The 22,387-nt window shown below is 30.9% G+C and overlaps 1 protein-coding gene across 1 annotated transcript; it reads left to right on the top strand.

Annotated features, from left to right (window-relative positions):
- Nucleotides 1-13,373: 13,373 nt before the first annotated feature.
- On the top strand, nt 13,374-22,335 carry LOC105804481 (disease resistance protein At4g27190). Its single transcript, XM_052623419.1, has 5 exons — nt 13,374-13,516; nt 16,955-19,800; nt 20,167-20,661; nt 21,047-21,676; nt 21,839-22,335. Exons 2-3 carry the CDS (start codon nt 17,026-17,028, stop codon nt 20,641-20,643), a joined length of 3,252 nt encoding a protein of 1,083 aa, XP_052479379.1. The 5' UTR covers nt 13,374-13,516; nt 16,955-17,025; the 3' UTR covers nt 20,644-20,661; nt 21,047-21,676; nt 21,839-22,335.
- Nucleotides 22,336-22,387: the final 52 nt, after the last annotated feature.

The raw sequence follows: 22,387 nt of genomic DNA, 5'->3' as shown, positions 1-22,387 counted from the left end.
TAAAATAAGTAGGGATGGAAAGAAGAACGGATTAGGCCAATGTGATTCTTCCCGCTATGGATAACTTTCTTGCATCCCAATTGTTAAGCTTATGCCTTGCCTTATCAACCACAAAACTAAAGGTACTTTTAGTAACCCTATTATGCAGGAGATGGACGCCTAAGTAATTTCCAAGATTTTGAACTTCCTGAAAGTCGAACATTTGAACAATCTGGTTACAAACATCATTATTAATACCTTTAGAAAAGTAAATATTACTTTGCCTAGTACTAATTCTATGACCTGAAACCTCACAAAATTGATTTAGAATGTTCTTCAATAAAGTCGCTTGATCAAATTGAGCTTTGCAAAAAATCACCAAGTCATTAGCAAAGAAGAGATGGGAGATTACTGGACCTGTTCTTGAAAGCTGAATAGGTTTCTACCTACCAATATCAATATCTGACCTAATAAGATGCCCCAACAAATTTATGCACAGCACAAAAAGGTAAGGCGATAAAAGACACCACTGACAGATTCCTCTAGCTGGCTTAAACTTCTGGGTAGGCACACCGTTCCAAAGAATTTGCATAGAAGAAGAAGTTATAGCCGACATAATCACTTTTCGCAGGTACTTAGGTACCCCAATAGCTGTCAACGATGCACTTATAAAGATCCAACTAACTTTGTCATATACTTGAAAGGCATGAACAGTGTAGGGGTTTGAATGCAAATTGAAGGAATCTTCAAGGGTCATTTTGCAAGCCAAATAATTAGTCAAACAAGCTAATTGGGTCAGCATGTGGGACGGTTTTGGGCTGCCCAATGCTCAGTTGGATCGGTTTTCTCGGTTCAGCTCAACTGGGCCACTTTTCATAATTAATTAATAACAATTTATTTAACCCAAATTAAATTGGATTAATATTAAAATTAATTATATTATGAATTAATACACATAATTTGGACCGTCTTAGGCTAAAAAATTAATTCTCCTTGATACTTCAAAATTGCTTCTCGATTTTGCACTTTTAGCAGTGTCTGCTAAGCTGTTTTTTGTGCTTTGTGCAAATTTTTCCAAAATAATAAAAATTAATCAAAATTTGATATACATTTAATTAAAATTCAACATATTCATAATTTGCATGCAATTTAATTATTTTATAATAACTATATATTTTTCGACAAGAATTTTACCGAAACTGCATGAATTTGAGTTAAAAAGGGCATGAAAAAGTGTGTATATTTTCGTGTTTCCAATAGCAAACATCCACTTTTTTGAGTCTTCACAGCTAACTGCCTTAGAATAATTAGGTGGCTCTTTGTTTGCATCTACATCTTCAGCCATATTTAAAGAATAAGGAACTAGATCAGCCTCGACATACTTCATTGGAGGTTTAATTTCGCTTCTAGTTCTGTTTTTGGCGTTAGAGTTTTGTGGTGAAGAAGCAACTCTATTCTAAATTTTTGTACTGACTTGAGGAGTCGACTCTGTTGTAGATTCTGGGTTAATCTAATGCTCCACCTACTTTTGATGTTCTTTATTGGAAGAGTCTTTAAGAGATAAGTTAGGTAGCATAGCAATTTCATAAAAAATAGCATATCTACTAATCACAACTTTCCTATTTTCAGGACACCATAACTTATATCCTTTTACACCAACTTTATAACCAAGAAAAACACATTTAATGGATTTCGATTCCAATTTTCCACTACCAACATGAGCATACGCAGGACACCCAATGATCTTTAAATCAGAATAATCAATAGGATTACTAGACCATACCTTTTGTGGAGTCTTTTTCTCAATGGCAATGGATAGAGATCGGTTGATCAAAAAAATACAGTAGAGGCTATTTCGACCCAAAACGACTCTGGTAAGTTAGCATTCGACAACATACATTGAACTTTCTCCATGATCGTTCTGTTCATTCATTCTGCAATGCTATTTTGTTATGGAGTATGACGAACTGTCAAGTGTCTCACGATTCCTTCTAACTTGCTTAGTTCATTAAACTCATCAAAACAACACTCTAAGCCATTGTCTGTGTGAAAGTGTTTTATTTGTTTTCTCATCTAGTTTTTAATCATAGTTTTCTAAGACTTAAATGAGGAAAACACATCACTTTTTTGCTTCAGGAAAAATGCCCAAACTTTTTTAAAAAAATCAACAATAAAAGTTAGCAGATAATTAGTTCCACCTCTCGAAGGCACTCTGGATGGCCCCCACAGATCAGAATGAATATACTCCAACGCTCCATTCGTGTTATGGATTCATCTGGTGAATCGAACTCTCTTTTGCTTCCCAAAAACGTAGTGCTCACAGAACTTCAGTTTGCAAATTCCTTGCCCATCAAGAAGTCATTTTTTGCTCAATTCTATCAGATCATTCTCACTCATATGCCTTAGGCGCATATGCTAAAGTTTAGTAATATCATCATCTGACAAGGAAGAGAAAGTGACAGCTGCATCACCAGTAACAGTAGAATCTTGCAAAATATATAACTTCACAGTCTTTCTTTGCCCTTTCATCACAACTAGGGAACCTTTGGAAATCTTCAAAACCCCACTTTCAACTATGTATTTATACCATTTTGAATCAAGAGTACTCAATGAAATCAAATTTCTCTTCAATTCTGGAACATGTCGTACGTCACTAAGTATTCTGACAACTCCATCAAATATCTTAACTTTAATTGTTCCAACACCTGTGATTTTACACAAAGCATTATTTCTCATCAAAATAATACCTTTAGACATTGTTTCGTAAGTTGTAAACTAATCTCGATTGGCACTCATGTGGAAGGTGTAGCCTAAATGAAGGATTCATTCCTCGCTCACTTTAAAATTTTTGAAAGGTGACTAGAAGTTCACCATCGCTGTAGTCTTCTACAACATCAGCTTCACCAGATTTTTATGGTTGTTTTCCCTTTTGATTCGCAGCCTCCCTTTTGATCTTGTTTTACAGCTTATAACACTCAGATTTAATGTGCCCTTTCTTCTTGCAGAAGTTATAAGTTTTACCTCTTTTTGAAGAATTCAATATACTTTTAGATTTACCACGAGGATTCTGTTCATGTGTCCTTCCATGATCATCATTAGCATTCCGATCTTGCCTCCCACAAATAATGAGACCCTCTCCCTGAGAGTCGAGTTTAACCACAAGATGCTTCATCTTATCATACGAGGTCAAAGAATCATAAACCTCATCAACTGTGAGAGACTCGCGGTTATATGAAATCGTGTCTCTAAAGGTTGAATAAGATAGGAGTAATGAACAAAGTAGAATCAACCCTAGATCTTTCTTATCATACTGAACCTCCATGGCCTTTAAGTTTGAGAGAATTTCTTTAAAAACTGTTAAGTGTTCGTGCACAGACGCACATTCCTCCAAACGATGAGTATAAAGACGCTACTTCATATGAAACTTGCTGGTTAGAGTTTTCGACATGCATATTTGTTCCAGCCTCTTCCATAATGTAGCGGCAGTCTTCTCCTTCATCACATCCTGTAAAATTTCGTTAGAGAAATGCAGATGTAACTGTGTTAATGCCTTTCAATCCTTATGCTTCTTCTATTCTTTCGTCAATGTCGAAGGCATCTTATCTATCCCTAGCAGGGCATCCTCTAAGTCCATCTGTGTAAGAACTACCTGCATCTTTATCTGCCACACGCGAATCTGGTGTTGCGATCCAACAACGAAATTTCATACTTCAAAGACACCATTATCGTGATTGAGATGAACAACCTGAAAGCTCTGATACCGATTTTTAAAAAGATAGAATGTCGATAATTACAATATATCGCAAGAAAAATAGAAAGAAATAATAAATAACACAAAAATTTTTACGTGGAAACCCTTTAAGGGAAAAAACTACGGGCAGAGGAGAATAAAATTCACTATGTCGAATTCGAATAATTACAAAAGGAGTAGACTATGTCTATTTATAGACTTGTAAAACCATATTCTAATAGGAGTGTAGTAAGATTGAAACACCTTATTCTAATCAATATCAAATAGACGGAGTTTAATAAGGTTTAAAAAACCTTATTCTAAAATAAAATAAAAGAAGTGTAGTTTTATATGGATTTTACTTTTATTTTATTTTACCATTTTATTTTATTTAAATAAAGATCACTCAATTCTAACAAAGAGCATGATCAGTTTCGTGTTAAAAGTTTAACAAGTTTGGTAGTGGAGAGATGGCATAAGTTGAAGTATGTAATTACTTCCTCTATGCTTAAAAGGTTTGTTGAAGACATGATAGAAGGAATATTAAGAGGAGAAGAAAGGGCTAACAGTAGCAACATCATAGGGATGACTTCCCAAACTCAAAAGATTTTGCTGTGGAACTAGTCCATGTAAACTTAATGATGTTCCATATGATACGCCTTTGAGTGTTACGTATTTTTAGTTTAGCAGAACTTGAATGTCCATTAAAGAAAAGAAAAGAAGTAGCTGAATGGTTGATGTTTGATTCATCGAGTCATTGAAGACGTTTATTTATCTATTGAGAAATAAGCTTGTTTTAAATAGGAATATATCAGTGATAATTATGAAGAATATATGTGTTTTTTTTTATAATATTTAATTTAATAAAAGTTAAAATTGGATCTAAAATATAAATGTTAAAATTAAATGATTTCTTTTCCGCACTTCACCCAAACAAGAGAGGTCAGAATTCTTTTCTTTAACTTTAGGGTCTGTTTGATTGAAGGAATTGATTTTCCGGAAAATCATTTCCAACTTTTCCAGCGTTTGATTGGCGGAAAACATTTTCCATTTGGAAAATGAACTCCAAAATAAGAGAAAATGGGTTACATTTTAGGGAAAATGTCTTACCCTTTCAATTTCCGTAAGACATTTTCCGTGCTTTCCTCTCTATCGCCTCCTTCATTCCTTCCTTTATTTCCGGTAAAAAATTGCTTCTATTTATCGATTTTCCAGTAACTTGTTTTTTTAATTATTCAATACTTGTTTTTTTAACACAATTACAAATAATTTATTTGATATTATTTTTTTTCAATTTATAACGATTAATATTGTGGCTTAATAATTGAGTATTATTATAAATAAATCATTGCAATATATGTAAAAATAATTTAAAATATAAAATTTATTAATATATATCAATGTATGTAAAACAATTTTTTGAAAAATATTTTCGAAATCGCCAAACAAATTGAAAATATTTTACATGATTCAATCAAACACTAGAAAATATTTTCCAATAAATCATTTTACAGAAAATTAAAACATTTTCCGAAATTATTTTACGGAAAATATTTTACTTGGCAATCAAACATACCCTTATTTTAACTATTTAAATACAAATAAATATAGACTTTCCTTTCTTTAATATTTTCTACTCTCCTTTTTATTTTCTTTCTTTTAATTATATTTATCCAATCCATTTCATTCGTCCTTGACAATTTACTCGTTTGTGTTACAGTGGAATTTTCAGGGTTTGAAATTTGAAGGACAAATTCTTAGTTTTTTCATATGCAGAGAGATGAGGAATAAATCTCCTAATCAGTTTAAAAATATAAAGAAAGGATTGTATCACATCATCCTGTACCATTTTCTAAATATTTAATGATATTTTAATAATTTTTTATGTTATTGATAATTTTGGTAATTTTTTAATCTAAATTTTAAATCTTAAATCCTGAACCCTAACCTGAACTCAAATCCTGAATTCTGAACCCCAAACTTTAAATCTTAAATTAAAACGCCAAATTTAGGGTTCGAGATTCAGGTTAAAAAAATTACCAAAATTATGCATCAATAACATGAGAAAAATTATTAAAATGTCATTAAAAATAAAAATTACTAAATGACATGACATCCTTAATTCATATAATCTTTTCTAAAAATATATTAATAGAAGCAAAATTAAGGAATTGAATTGCTTGATAATGTTTATAACACTTTTTTGGGAGGCAATATTGGTGCATTTTAATTATGAAAATCATTTGGTATATATTATCATACGATAAATAAGTGAGCTATTTAACTCCCAACAATGTAATCATGATCATAGAAATAACGGTACACACGTATTCATATATTATAGAGTAAAATTTTTATGGTAAAATATGTTTTATATATATATATATATATTACATTTTAAATTTAATCTTGATAATTTTTAAGAATTTAATTTTTTTTACTTTTGGATTTAAAATCTAAGTTTTTGTTGGCACCATTAAGATTCTTTTGTTAAATTTGTTGGTGTGACATATTGAACTTTAAAAAAAAACTCACTTGGGAGTCATGTAATGTACCAAAAAATCTAATAGATTTGAATTTAACAAAAATTTTGACAATGTTAACAGTTTTTAAAGATTTACGTCAATATTTTAATCGAATAAGATATTTAGACTAACTAATGACATTAAAAGTTAGAGTATCAAATAATGTAAAAATTAAAGCATAGATGTTAAATTTAAAATTTTAGCATGTACAATGACTAAAATTGAAAATTAACCATTTCTATATAATCTAAAAAAGAAGTAAAAGGCTAAGTTTTGGACACTTGTACGTAACATTTTAATTAGAATGAAGTATTTAGATTAACAATAACATTAAATATTTCTCCAAAAATAATAATAACATTATAAAAGTGGAGGTACTAAATTATGTAAAAAGTTAGAGTATATGGATTAACTTTTAAATTTGACCATAATAAAACCAAAACTCAAATTTGAGCATCATATAAAAAAAATTAATGATAAAAATATACTTTTTTATATTAAAAATCAAATATAAATAAAAATAACAGCCAAATTGATTAAAAAAATCAATATTAAAGGTTTAAATTTAACATTTTTTTCTTTAGGAAAAGCTCTCCCTTTGTGGCGTGTCTCTCACGGCTTTTTGAAGCCAACGTTAGCTTCTTCCTCCTTTAACTTGTCGCGTACTCAATTGGCACCAAGCATCTCACCTACTTGTCCATTTTATATCATTGAAATCATGTATGCATTCAATACTTATTCACTTTCATACTCTCGGTTATGCATCAAACCATTCACTAGAATAAATAAAACATTGGCTTACATCACTCATACACATATATTGAGATACAAGACATTCATTTACATTTCATGCCAATTTATCAAAACTGATTTCACAACTCAAAACACTATATTTAATACCTAAACATAACATTGTAACTTATGAATTCCATCTATGTCCATATCATTCATTTTAAACATCCATATGCCTTAATCTTAACTTATCATATTGTCATCAAGCTTATATACATATTTTATAAGTATTCAAGAACAAGTAATTCATATGAACCATAACAATTATCACTTAAGATGAACACTTATACATTTCAAACCTATATACATGTCACATAACTGAGTCGAGGACGATTTTAAGGTCTACCGATACTGAAGGTGGATAGTGTGAGCTCTGAGATTATCCAATAGTCGAGTTTCGCAAAATGCCAACTATAGAAAGAAAACAAATCAGAGTAAGCATTTACATGCTTAGTGAGTTCATAAATTTAAAAACTGTAACTTACCTCATTATACAATTAACAAAACAAAATAGCTAATTACATAACTTTCCTGTCATCATATTTTGAAACAATGAGGTGAGTTCACGACATCTAAATCATATAACCATATAATCTATACATATCAGTTCAATACAATACCATCAAATTGTAATCATCAAAACACTCCATCAATCATCCATTTCTTTTTTTTATTAACAATTTAGTTCGATGAACTATAATAAACAGATACGAATATGTGGGTGACTACTCTATACCAACAGTAGGCACCGAAGTGCCGAGCAGTAGTGTAACACCCCAAACTCGGCCTAAACGTTATGGTCAAATCTTGAGGTGTTACGCTTCCCGGTTGAAAACCCAAATCAAAATTTAGCTTTGGAAATCATGAGTTCTAAAAATATTATTTTTCGCAAAACACTTACAAGTCCCTTATGAAATCATGCACAAAATTTATTTATTTTACGAAAAATGCTTAATTTGATATTTAGATTTGCAGCGGAAATTTCGGAGTAACTAGTTCAAAAACTGTGATTCAAATTAGAGAAAACGTATATTTACCGATGTGCATTTTCTAAAACTTTCGTTGTTAAATTATGTAAAACTTATTTAAAATTTGCAACGGAAAATCCATATTTTGTTTAATTTTAAAAACCAAGTCTTCATTTAACTTAACAGAAAACATGCAAAAAACTTAAGCCAAATAACAAAACCCAAAACCAAAATCAAATCCAAAAACTTCGTCCAAAAATCAAAAGTCTAGAAAACTTAGTTATAAATAATTCAAACCATTTTAAGCAAGAAATCAATACGTGTTCCCAAACGCCGCCTAATCCTAATTCTGTCGTTTACCTGAAATGGTGAAAAGAGGGATTAACTATTAAGCTTAGTTTATAACCGAACTCAAACAAAGAACACAAATAACACAATAATCATATCAAAGTATCGCAGAGAGCTTCATAACGATCACTTGAGCAGAACTGAAAATGCATACTTATGTTAATGTAGTATTTTTTTTTAGAAAAACATAATGCAAATTTTTCAGAAACTTCCTACCCAACTCGGCTACACACTAAATTAGAGTTCCCCAGAACTTGTCCATTCAAAACACACCAACAGATAATTGAGGACTATGTCACCAGAGTTTTAGTTAAACTACCAGATCAAATATATGTGGTCACACCATTATATTGTAACCAAGTTGCCAGAACAGATATGTGTGGTCAAGCCACTATAATTGCAGACAAGCTGCTAGACAGAAATGTAGATAAACCACCAGATAATGCAGATCGTTAATTTTTCAGAACTTCCTCCTTACCACATTATGCAATGTGACATGGCATGCAAATGTAGAATACGAATGAAAAACATGTAAGACATGTAGTTGTACAATAACAAAAATTGAAAGGCATGGAATTCCACGTTTTGCAAAACAAATGTGTCACAAAATCAACAAAAGCAAACAAGTTTCGCCATAACATCACATGCATGGTCATATAGCAGATTCAAATATACATAAAATAACATAATCAGGCATCATATGCTCATATCAAACATAGCAAAACAGAAACATGCCATCAGAATTAACAGTACATAGATCATGCATATATATATATATATATATATATATATATATATTTCACATGCCTTTTCCACATTACATACAATATCATACTATCATATATCATGTTTTTAAGTATTATTTATACACTATGGACTTTACAAAGTAGCTAAATACACATCATAGTTAAATACGACTCTAGGTAAATTTTCTAGAAAATGGGTTCACATGCCGGTGTGGCCCTCATGACCCAACTGACCTAGCCTATGTGGCCCACACGAACCAATTAACCCACACGGTCGTATAACTCACACGATCTGCCACACAATCGTGTGACATTGACAATGAGTTTTTTGGCTTCGTGCCGTTCGCCATTTTTTGAGTTTTCCATTACACATTTGATAGTTTTTCAATGCCCACATCACAATGTAATTCCAACACCTAAAAACAACACTTAAAACGTGAGATTAATAGCGACAAACTAAGATTATGAGTCCCTAACTCAGTCGCAAACACTAACAACATAGTCCCAACACTGAGATTTGACTTAAAACACCGAGTTGAACACTTACCCTTGAGAAAACAATATCCCACCAATCGTAACTAGATCGCCGAAGGATTAATCATCTCGTGAACTTCACTTATTACAAACACTAAATTAATCAAAGCTGATACTTAATCCTTTAACAATCAACCAAAACTATAGAATCAAAAATTATGCATTCTCGCATCACAACCCCATGAAAATATTTTATTTACATTTAAACTTGATACTGTAGCGATGAAATTTCCAAAATAGATATGGCAACGAACTAACGAATAGTAAGAAAATGAAGAAAGAAATGATAATTTTCAGGAAGAAAGAAAAAAGAATCGACGAAACTAGAGAAAATCTTTACCAGAAATCCAACGTGAAAACAAAATTAACAAAGTGGGGAGATAGAGAGGAATACTAGACGGTTGAAACATATTTTTGGGAAGAGATTTTAGGATAATTAATTTTTTTTAAAAAACTACTTACTACCTATCCAAACTCCGCCACATGGGTGGTAACACGAGAAAGTAGCAAAAACATTTCAGTTGCACGCATAAGGGTTTGAACACAAGACCAAAAGATAAATTGATACTTTACCACTGAACCAACAAGCTCATTCTTATTTATAGTTTAACACGAATAATATGTAAGCTTAATAATCCAAGTTAGAGATTGGAATAAAAATAACAAAAAATCCAAGGGAAAAGATTTGAACATAAAACCTTAGACATACATAATTAATACTTAGCCATTGCATCAAATCAATCAACTTAACATAATTTTCACAACTTTAACTCAAAAATAGGACGTAACCACCCTTGGTTTTACTAACCCAATTTCTACTATCTTGGTTTTTGGAATGTGATAAGTAAGCATCTTGGTGCGAATTAGTAGGCTAAAAAGTACTGAGCCGTAGTGCGAATCAGTAGGCACCAAAGTGCTAATCCCGTACAAGCATGCAACTAACCCTATTGGTATGCCAACTGTCTATCATATCTTACATTCATCCAGGCACAATTAACATATCAATACCATTCTATACAATTCAATCCATTTCTCACATTTTGTACCAATTTTCAAACAAATTAAAGTACATTCAAATAAAATAAATTCATCATTCAAACATATATATATATATATATATATTACAATTATATATACAACCAAACCATATGAACTTACCTAAAAAAACTGTAAACAAGTTGAAGTGTAGGGACTAATCAACAATTTTCCCATTTCTTTGATTATTTCTTGGTTGGCTCAACTCTTGATCAATACGGTAATGTATTTCAATTTATCAGTTTAAACAATCTTATAACAAGTTTATTTCATGCATATGACAATTCAATTTTATTTTATAGAAATTCCTATAATTTTACATTTTATTCAATTTAGTCCCTAAAACCAAAACAACCATAACTTTCACATTTAAGCTTCGTTTTCAATCCATTTTCAATTTCATCCTTTTATAACCCTCTAGAATCCATAATTATAGAAATTCCATAGCAATTTCAAAATAATTATATTTTAGTCCCTAAACTCAAAACTAACAAATTTCACTTTACCAATTAGTCTCTATTTCATCTGCAAGCTTATAAACTAACACATTAACACCAAAAGCTTCAAAATTCAACAACAGTAGCATTTTAAAACTTTAACAATTTTTCAATTTAATACCCGAGTTAATTAAGTCAAACTACAATGATTTCAAAAACATAAAATTTACGAAAAACGGACCTCAAATACCCTACATGCAATGGTCTAATGTCCAAGGGAGTTTGAAGCTTTTCTTCTTCTTCAATGCAGAGTAATCAGTGGAGAAGATGAGAATTATGGCTATTCTTTTTCTTTCCACCTTTTTGTTTTCTTTTAATGTTAAATTAACTTTTATTATTCTAACTAAAACCATGCAAAATTGCATGCCCTAACCATCCACTATCATAAAAGATGGCATAATTGCCGTTTTAGGCCTTAACTAAATATTATTTAACTCAATTATTAAATAAAACCAATTGAAATTAATTTTTATGGTTTTTACGATTTAGTCATTGTACTTTAATTATTAATCGATCAACAAAATTATTGGACCAAAAATCACTATACACTTTAATAGGTTTGTAAATATTAATAGATAATATTTAATGACTAGATCATTAGAATACATGGTTCCAGAATCTCCGTTTTCGTTACTACTGAAATACGGGCTGTTACAGGCCATATGATGACAATAAAGAGAGGCTTAAAATTCAATTGTTGTTGCCACTTGGCCAAGAACTCTTTAAAAAAAAAAACCTAAAACAAAGTAATTTAGATTAAGTTAATTTACAACCCCTTCCAAAAAAAAAAGTTTTTTTTAGCCATGTGGAAATTACATGGCCAATATATATTATTTATGATAAACAATGATTTAATGACCACATTAGTCATCCGTTAAAGACTTAACATCCTATTGACTTAAATGCAAACTTTCAAATAGTTCAAGTGACTATTTTGTAACTTTTGAATTAGAATAACCCAAGTGTGAATTTATTAATAGTTCAATGACATTGGGTGTAATTTACATTTTATTTTATAGTGAGACCATATGTATTAAACGGATTGAGATTATGAATAATTTTGAAAACCACCGTTTTAAGTGGAATTTGAAAACAAATTTAAACTACTAAATCTTCTCTTGAAAATCATTATAAAATTTGAAATTTCCATTATTTTTACTCAAACAAATAAATTCATGAAATTTGAAATTAGATTTTCTTTTCTTCAAATCACTTTTCCAATTACATAGTTAAGGTTTTGAACTAGAATTACAAGATTTTCAAAAGTTTAAAAGGATTTTAAAATTTAAATTTCTAAATACAAATTCATCAAAATGAAGCATAACTATTTCTAAATTAGATTATTTTCACTACATACATATATATTGATGCAATATCTAAATTAATCATATCATTTCTAATTCTTAAATTGGAGGATATATTTAAATGCATTTGAATTATGTCCTCTATTTTATTGCACCGACAACGATATCGATTGAATTAAAACTTAATCAATTTTCACGCAAGTATAATAAAAATATATATTTAATGCAAATGTACAATTTTGGCTATATAACTAAAATATTAAAAGGTGATCTATGTCTCACAACTTTTAAAATAAAAAATGGATGAAAAAAAACTAAAATATATAAAAAAAATATTTTTACTAATTTAGCCATTGCATTTAGTCTCCATTTTTACTACTTAGATGATAAACTTGATTTCTTTCTTTGGGGATATGTTGGATTTCCCATTGCTCTATAGTTTGTAAGATCGTATCGATTCTTCTAACTAAGGCTGAAGTTAATTCAATCGTGTGGATGTCTTGAAGAGCTTTGACCACCTCTAAATTACCTATGTGAGTGGAAACCTTCTCCTCCATTTGAATAACGGTTAGGCCATCTAAGATTCGTCACAGTTTAACATAAAAATCTAAACAAAATCTTAAATACCGATTATATCCAGCGATTCATTGCCCATGCTTATACGCCATCTCTCCGGCAGCAACCTATCCTACATTCAACTTAATCCAAATAATAATAAAAAACCACTTTCAATTTCAGATTGGTGGATACCAAGTTGTTTTAGGTTGAAAGAAAATCAATGAATTGTCATTTTCTATATGGAAATTAAAGGGTAAACCCTTTCTCTCATTCCCCGTGACCCAAGACTTTTGGTCTCAAAATAAATTAGTTAAAGCAACATTTAAGTAATTGAAAAAGAAAGAAATATATTGTAAAGCTTTATTTATATACTTATAGAAGTAGTAGTATTTATCCAACTTTGTAGCTTTGGCTATTTACCTTTGATTCTCTGCTCCTTCATTCGCCTTTCAAAAGGTGGGATCATTAGAAGAAATTAAAACTCTAAACCTCAGCAGGAGGTACGGTGCTTTGTTTTTTCATTTTTTTATTTATGATATTTACTCTTATTTTTTTCCCTCATTGATAATAATGTTCTTCTTTTTTCTTTTTTGTTATTGAATATATGCTACGCAGGTGAGATTATCATTTTATAATATGATCATTTAATTTAATCTATGTCACTCTGTCCGACTCGAAAAGTGAGAAGATTTGGATAAAAATATAGGCTTGAAAAATGAGTTTGGACAAAAAAAATAAGACTAGTTTAAAAATGGGCTGTGCCTCGAGTAAGATTTTTTGGCCTGAGCTCAGCTCGGCCCAAATACGCAAAAAAAGTTTCTATTTTTTTCCTGTTTTCTTGCTTTTTTTTTACTGTTTTGTTGCTATTTTCTTATTGTTTTTTTTATTATTTTGCTAATATTTCACCATTATGTTGCTACTATTCTTTTTGCTATTATTTAGATGTTGTATAACTCTTGTTTTATTGTTAACTTTTTTACTATTTTTACAGACATTTGCTTGTTAAGTTACACTTTTATTTAAATATATATATATTTTAAAAATTATTTTTAATTTGTTGAAAATATTTATTTTAATGTTTTTAGTATTTTTAATTTATTATATTTTTAAAAAAAATTATATTAAAGAAATCATATAAAAATATTAATATGGCCGAAGTTGAATTTTAGTATTTTTATCCGGGTCGGGTTTGGACAAAAAATTATGCCCATTTTTCGGGCTGGACTGAACAAACAAGCTTCAAATTTTGGTTGGGCCCCACCTAACCCGTAGACACCTCTAGCTTGTATTAACGTGGCATTAATAAGCTAAAGGGTTTTGATATATGGAATTAGTTTACAATTTTTTAAGAATAAATCCAATTACCAAAATTGTTAAAATTCATTACTTGAAGAGTTTGATATCCGAAATCGTGAAATAATTAAGTGCTTAATCAATTAAAATATTCTAACCAATATATAATTTCATAATATCAATCATTTTACAAATGCTAGCAACTAATTTGTTAAATTTTCAAAGTCAGAAAAACATTTCAAAAAATAAGTTGATCAAAACCACTGAATTGCAAAAAAAAAATGCAGCATGTTTAACTTTGGTGTATAAATTGATTACTCTAATAATTTGATGCTAAATTATTTCATGAATAATTGAGTAATTACTTTTTGTTATTTACCATTTACTACTCATTTATTAACGGTTTACTATTAATATTATTAATCATGCATTATCATTTTACAATTATTAATCTTTATAATTACAAAGTTTCTATCAATTTCTACTAATAAAAATGAACTAATAATTTTATTTTAAAATATTTTGCATTACTAAAATCATACAATTTAATTATCTAATAATTGTAAATTAACTTGTATAAAAAATATTTGTAAGTTAACTTGCAAAATTAATATAATTTTAAATCTAAATTAATGATGGCATATAAAATCTTTATTAATATCTAATGCAAATTTTAACATTTTAATAAATATATTTATGAATACTGTGTAATCTATTATAAATATATATAAATAAAATGATTTTTTTCAAAGTTTAATAATTAACAATTTTAATAGATAAATTCATATTTATCAAAATATTAATATATTTTTAATAAAATTAATATTTTAATTTAAAATATTTTCTGGTCAAACACGATCAATTATTTTTACATGAATCAATTAAACTGAAAACTAAAAGTTGATCTTCAATTTAAATTGTTGGTCAAAGCCCTTGCTTCATTGTAATAGATTTAGTGCTTGGTTACAACGGGATCAAATTAATTAATTTATTATTAAATGAATTAATTTAATCCATGCACTATTATAAAAATCAAATAAAATCAAATTAGAACAAATATACATGAAATTTATTTTATCATTCACAATTAACTTTAAACGTACTATTAATTTATTTTATAAAATATTTTTTTATTTTGTATACATCTTAAAAGGTACCAATAATATTAAAAAATGAAACACATGCCAACTTTTTAAATGAAATTAATTTTAATATTTTTAAACTTTATATAATTTAGAAAATCTTTTGGAATGGACATTTATGGACTTACCTGTTAATGATTTTTATTAAATTTTTGAAAATTTTAGATTTATTTAATATTTTATAAATTTTAATAATATTTTAAAATTTTAAAAATTAAAAATAATTATTTTAAAAAATAATATTTAAAATTTTGTAAAAAATTAAGCTTTTAAACGAATGAACCTAGACAACCATATGTTCAGGTTCATTCCAATAAAAATTAAGTATTCCTTTTTATTCTTTTATTTTTTTTAAGAAATTGAAATTTTTTATTTTGCTGATGTGGCAACTGACATTAGCAATTGTCACTAACATGGAGCATCACATTAGCACCGTTAATGGCCATGTCAGCATTGTAATAGTCAACGTTAGTCAAAGGGCTAATTTAGCCAATTTTATTAGTTCAAAGGCTCAATTGAGTGTAAAAAAATTACAAGGATTTAATTAACTGTTTCGAAAAAGTTTGAGGGACTTGTATACCTTTATATGACAGGTAGATATAAAATATTATTAATAAATTTGACATTGACAACCTATTATATCTCTTGTGATCTAAACATCTACCCCTGGTTTGTGTCCTCTTTGTGCACCACCAACACCTGTGGAATAATTTTGGTAATTAACATTTATCCAGCTTTTTCTTGCTAAACCAAGGGAAAAACACAAGTCTATCACTCATCTCAGGCAACCATTGGAGTGATTTGAAGAAAAGCAGAAGTGTGATTAGAACTAAGTTCCAGTGTGGATTATCAACAAAGATTCAAACACTTGGAAGTTATATCTGATTTGAATGAAGTGTTTTTATGGCTACTTCCCCGTGGAAACATCACAAGTGAAGAAATATGGCCAACAAATATCAAAGTAAAAGTGGGATTAGTAAAGAAGAAATTTTACAAGCCATTATAATAAACTGTAAGAAAAAGGTATAAAGTTTCTTAGCACCCAAATCCCAATTGTGGAATAAGACCAAAAACCCATAAACTTTAATATTTGTTGGCCATTTGTGATGTTTCCATGGAGGAAGTAACCCTAGAAACACTTCATTCAAATCCTATGTAACGCTCAAATGTTTGAATCTTTGTTGATAACGCATACTGAAACTTTGTTCTAATGACAGTTTTGGTTTTCCCATTGCAACATAAAACTCCACACATTATCAGAATGAAATCATCAAATACCACTAGGAGCAAAAACAGGACAGCCACCTAACCCCACTCAAATCTGCCCCATTAACTAAACTCTTAATTGACTCTATGATCTCGCCTTTATGTCATTAGTAACTTGTGGTTGTTACAATTATTTCCAAGAGTTGAATATAATAAAAGAGTCTAATTTTAATAAAATTAAATATTTTAGTTTAACAAAAAGATATTTTAATCAATTACTTTTTATTTTTTTTCCAGTGAGTGCCATTGTTCCAAGGATTTGCTTCCCGGTTGCTGTATAGTTTGAAATATATCTCAAAAGAAAAACAATGGAGGCTCTTGCTTCCATTCTTGAATCTCTTGCTAGCAAAGCTGCTGAGTACATGGTTGACTCCACTCCAGAACAACTTGGTTACTTGTTCAATCATGAGAGCAAGTTTCAGAACCTTTGGAGTAAAGTTCAAGAGCTGAAGGATGCAAGACAAAGGGTGCAGCAATCTGTTGATGAGGCTAATAGGAATGGGGAGAAGATTTTCGATGATGTTGAAAGGTGGTTGGCAATGGTGAATGACAAGATATCTGACCAGGCTACAACACAATTGCAGGAGGATGAAAAGAAAGCGATGGAGAGTTATTTCGCTGGCTTTCTTCTTGGTATCAAGTCTCGTTACCATCTCAGCAAGAAAGCTGAAAAGGAGGTGGAGGCCATAACACAACTCTTGAATGGAAAGGATCAATTTGATAGAGTTTCCTACCGTCCTGCTCTTGAAGGGATGAGCATTAGACCTGTAAAAGAGTACGAGGCCTTTGGATCAAGAAGCGATGCTTTCAATGGGGTGATGGCGGCATTGGATGATGATAATATCAACATAATAGGAGTGTACGGGATGGGAGGTGTGGGCAAAACCACACTTGTCAAAGAGGCTGCCAGACAAATCATTGCCAAGGAGAAAAAGCTGTTTGATGAAGTGATCTTGGTTGCCATAACACAAGCATCAAGCATTTCAAATATTCAGAATGAGATTACGGAGAAGTTAGGCCTGAAAATTGAGGAGAGGAGCGTTGATGTACGAGCTGCCCGGCTACATGATCGGCTAAAGAAAATCAACAAGGTTCTTATCATCTTGGATGATATTTGGGAGGAACATGACTTGGACGCACTTGGAATTCCTTCTGTAGATAAAAACAAGGGATTGAAGATCTTGATGACGTCTAGGAGGCTCGAAGTATTGAAGTCGATGCGTTCTCAGAAAAGCCTTCCAATTGATATCCTGAAAGAAGATGAAGCATGGAACCTGTTTAAGATCGTGGCTGGTCCTATTGCTGAAAGATCTGACTTGCAGTCTAAAGCAATTAAAGTCGCCCAAAAATGTGCAGGATTGCCGATCGCTATTGCAACAGTTGCAAAGGCTTTGAAACATAAGGAGAATTCACATGAATGGGAGGATGCTCTGGAGCAGCTAAAGCCCTCTGAAATAAACTTCAGGGGGGTACCAAGTGCTGTGTATTCAGCTATAGAAATGAGCTACAAATATTTGAAAACAGAGGACCTTAAATCTGTTTTCTTGCTCTGCAGTATAATGGGTCATAATGCTGCCATTGAAGACTTGCTGAAATATTGCACAGGCTTGGGCTTATTTCGTGGTCTTGACGCAATACAAAAAGTACGGAACAGAGTATTAACGTTGGTTAGTGAGCTCGAAGACTCTTCTCTGCTACTTGCTGGTTCTACCCCTGAATGCTTTGACATGCATGATGTTGTTTGCGATGTTGCCATTTCAATTGCTTCTAGGGACCGTGGTTGGCTTGCTTTAGGAAAGGAAGATGTATTTGAAGGGTGGTCAGATGTCGAAACAATGAGAAACTACAATCTTATTAGCCTACAACATACTAAGGTTAGTGAGCTTCCTGATGAGTTGGAATGTCCGAACCTTACCTTTTTCGCTATGGTTAATAGGGATTCTTGTTTAAAAATTCCAAATAACTTTTTTAAGGGTATGAAAAGACTTAAAGTCTTGAGTCTCGAGAAAGTGAATTTGTCGTCCTTGCCTTCCTCCATTGATTCCTTAAGAAGTCTTTGTGCGTTGCGTTTGATAGATTGTGGAGTAGAAGATATAGTGATGTTAGGAGAGTTAGTAAATTTAGAAATCCGTGACCTCCGTAATTCTGGTATTAGACTGCTCTCAAAGGAGATAGGGCAGTTGAGGAGGCTAAAATTGCTAGACTTGAGCTATTGTTACAGTCTTAAAGTTGTATCACCAAACGTGTTGTCAAGTTTATCAAGTTTAGAAGAACTATACTTTTTTCATAGCTTTGATAGATGGGAGGTTGAGGGAACTGATAATCTTATAAGAAGCAATGCTAGTCTGGTTGAGTTGCAGTATTTGTCACGTCTGACCACTTTGAAAGTACGTGTTCCTAATGAACAAGCCATGCCAGAAGATAACATTTTTCTTGGAAAGCTGGAAAGATACAAGATTTGCATTGGAGATGGTAAGTGGTATTGGACTGAGACGAGGACGGAAGCGTCAAGAATGTTGAAGCTGAAGATGAAAAGAAGTAATTTGTATGGTGGGATTAAACTATTGTTGAGAAAAACTGAAAGTCTGTACGTAGATGAAGCGGAAGATGTTAGGGAAATGCTTGACGACCCAGTTAACCAAGGGTTACCACATTTAAAGCATCTCAAGCTCTCGAATGTCTCAGACATGAAATTTGTGATAGGCTCCAGGATGTTGGTTTCTTGTCTGGAGTCATTGGATCTTCATAGTTTGATGAATTTGGAGTCAATATGTGAAGCTCAACTCAAAGCTGAATCATTTGGGCGACTAAGGTTCCTAGAAGGCAGCGAGTGCAAGATGTTGAAGAATTTGTTCTCCTTCTCCATAGCCAAAAGGCTTCGCCAACTTGAAGAAATTGAGGTATCCCATTGCAACAACATGAGAGAGTTCATACTTGTTGAAAAGGAAGAAGAGATTGGCGAGAATGATAACTTAGAATTCCCTCAGTTACGTTCTTTATCGTTACGATATTTGCCCACATTCAATGGCGCCTGGTATTCACAGAAAACCCTTCAATCTGTCACGTGGCTTTTCGGTAAAATGGTATTTATTTCAATCTTTATCTTTCTTTCTCTTATTTATCGCTTCCAACGAATTTTATTTTGATATGCCTTTCCTTTTTCTGTTCTTTTAAATTACATGGAAGAGTTATTATTATTATTTGTTATAATATTTTGAGGATATATTAAGTACCCTTAAAACGGGTAAAAAATGCACTAGTTAGCAAAACTTATTTAAGAATATAGGGTACTTCCCCTAGTACGGAGCCTGTTTGAAACCAATTAATATAAAAAAAGAATCCGAGAAGATGGAGTTGTAATTCTTAGGTAGAATTGTTTATATGACAATCCTTATTATATATTTTGAATGATAATTAAGACATGATGTGAAACATGGTTTTATTTGTAGGTTTTGTTTCCTGTGGCATTGGAGGAGTTGTATTTAGATTCAGTCAATGGGATTGAAAAAATATGGCATGATGATCAACTTCTTACGGTGTCTCTTGGTGTTCAAAGTTTAACATGTTTGGAAGTGTGGGAATGCCATAAGTTGAAGTGTGCATTTACTTCATCTATGGTTAAAAGCTTTGTGCAACTAGAAACACTTATTGTTTCTCATTGTGATGAAATGGAAGACATAATAGAAGGAATACTAGGTGGAGAAGAAAGGATTAACAACAGCATAAGGGTGTTCCCTAAGCTTAACTCGTTGAAACTCAACAATCTTTCTAATCTCAAAAGATTTTGTTGTGGAATCAATCCAATTGAATTTTCACTTTTAAGGAAATTAGAAATAAAGAAATGTCGTGTTTTGAGTGCATTCCATTTTGAGACTGCAAGTATTGGAAACAATATTTCATTTGATCTTAGTGTACCTCGGCCATAATATCTCTTCAGTGAAAAGGTATGTTAATATATATATATATATATTGTTCTTTCTTTAATTTTGTGTATATATATAAATATCTTCGATGATTAAAGATGAAATAGTTAATTTTTAACATTTATCATATGTTGAGTATTTAGTGTTTGATCCTTTTACATTTAGTTTTTATATTACAAATATTGTAATATTTTAAAGGGGCATTCTAACATTTTAAGGTTAAAAGATTAATTTTTGTTTTGTTTTGTTTCGAAACCTGATGTCATTTCTGAGATAAGTGAAAAAGAAAATGTAAAACATGACATAATAGTTGTAGTAAGAAGGTGCAAAAATTTCTATTATCTTAACTTTGCTTATTGGTAAATAGTTACTGACACATTCAAATGAATTATGCATGTAAATATAGGTGATATTTCCTGTGCTAGAGGAATTGGGTATTTGTTGTGGCATTGAATATGAGGTACAAGATGTTGATTTGGATATTAGAACAACTATGGAATGTGAGCTAGAAGCATGTCGTGATGATGATAGCGTGAAAGAATTGGTAAAAAAGTGTTTGAGTAGTAGTGGTGGCATGGAAAACGTGGAAAGGCTATGGCCTAACCAACTTGATGAACATTCCTATTCTAAACTAACTTCTTTTTTCTTGGAAGGTTGTCCTAAGTTGTTGAATGTTTTTCCATTGAGTATGTTGATGAGACTTCAAAAGCTTGAGAATTTGAGCATATGGAATTGTGAATCATTAGAAGAAATAATATGTGAATCCCAATCCCAAGAAATTAACTTTAGTGCTATGCAATCACTTTCTCCCCAACTCATTCAATCGAATGTTATTACATTTGAATTTCCATGTCTACCATCCTTGACTCTCATTGCCTTGCCAAATCTAAAGAGTATATGTCATAAGACGCAGACCATAAGTTGGCATTTATTGAAGAAGATGGAAGTGTATGGATGTAACAAAGTAGAGATATTGTTTGCTTCTCAAGAAATAAGTGGAAGCATTAATGAACAACCCCTCTTTTGGGTAAATAAGGTATCATCCTATTTTCAAAACTATTTTCTTATTTATTATTCTTATTTTGATATTAAATTCTTTACCATAATAATTATTTTTTTAATGTTAGGCTGTTTTAATTTTAAAAAATGCATATTATATATGTATGTGTTGTTTAACAAATAATTGGGAATTATGCAGTATATGTTTCCAAATCTACATCAACTTACTTTGGGATGGAATGTTGGAGTGAAAGAGATATGGCGTTTAGTTCCATCCTCGGTACCTTTCCAAAATTTGGTAATATTGGAGGTAAGAGAATGTGATGGAATCATAAAACTAATTACACATTCTACAGCCAAAAGTCTAGTGCAACTCAAAGAAATGAGTATACTTAATTGCAAAAAGATAGAAGAAATAATAGAAGGTGGGGACAACAATGATCAAGATGAAATCATTTTTCCACAACTCAACAGTTTGGAACTTGAATCTCTACCAAAGCTAGAAAGCTTCTGCTCATCATGGAATTATACGTTTGGATTCCCATCCTTACAAACTGTAATTGTAGAAGATTGTCCAAAGATGAAGATATTCTCTCAAAGACACTCAAACACTCCAATGTTGAACGAAGTAGAATTCTATTGGAGTGGGTGTTATGAAGAGCATTGGGAAAATGACCTTAATAGCACCATACAACAATTTTTCAGAGAACATGTACTCGCATTTCCAAGTTTCCTTAGTATTTAGTAT

Source organism: Gossypium raimondii, chromosome 11, assembly GCF_025698545.1.
Source record: "Gossypium raimondii isolate GPD5lz chromosome 11, ASM2569854v1, whole genome shotgun sequence".
NCBI classification, from domain to species: Eukaryota; Viridiplantae; Streptophyta; class Magnoliopsida; order Malvales; family Malvaceae; genus Gossypium; species Gossypium raimondii.
This window is presented reverse-complemented; position numbering and strand designations above follow the sequence as displayed.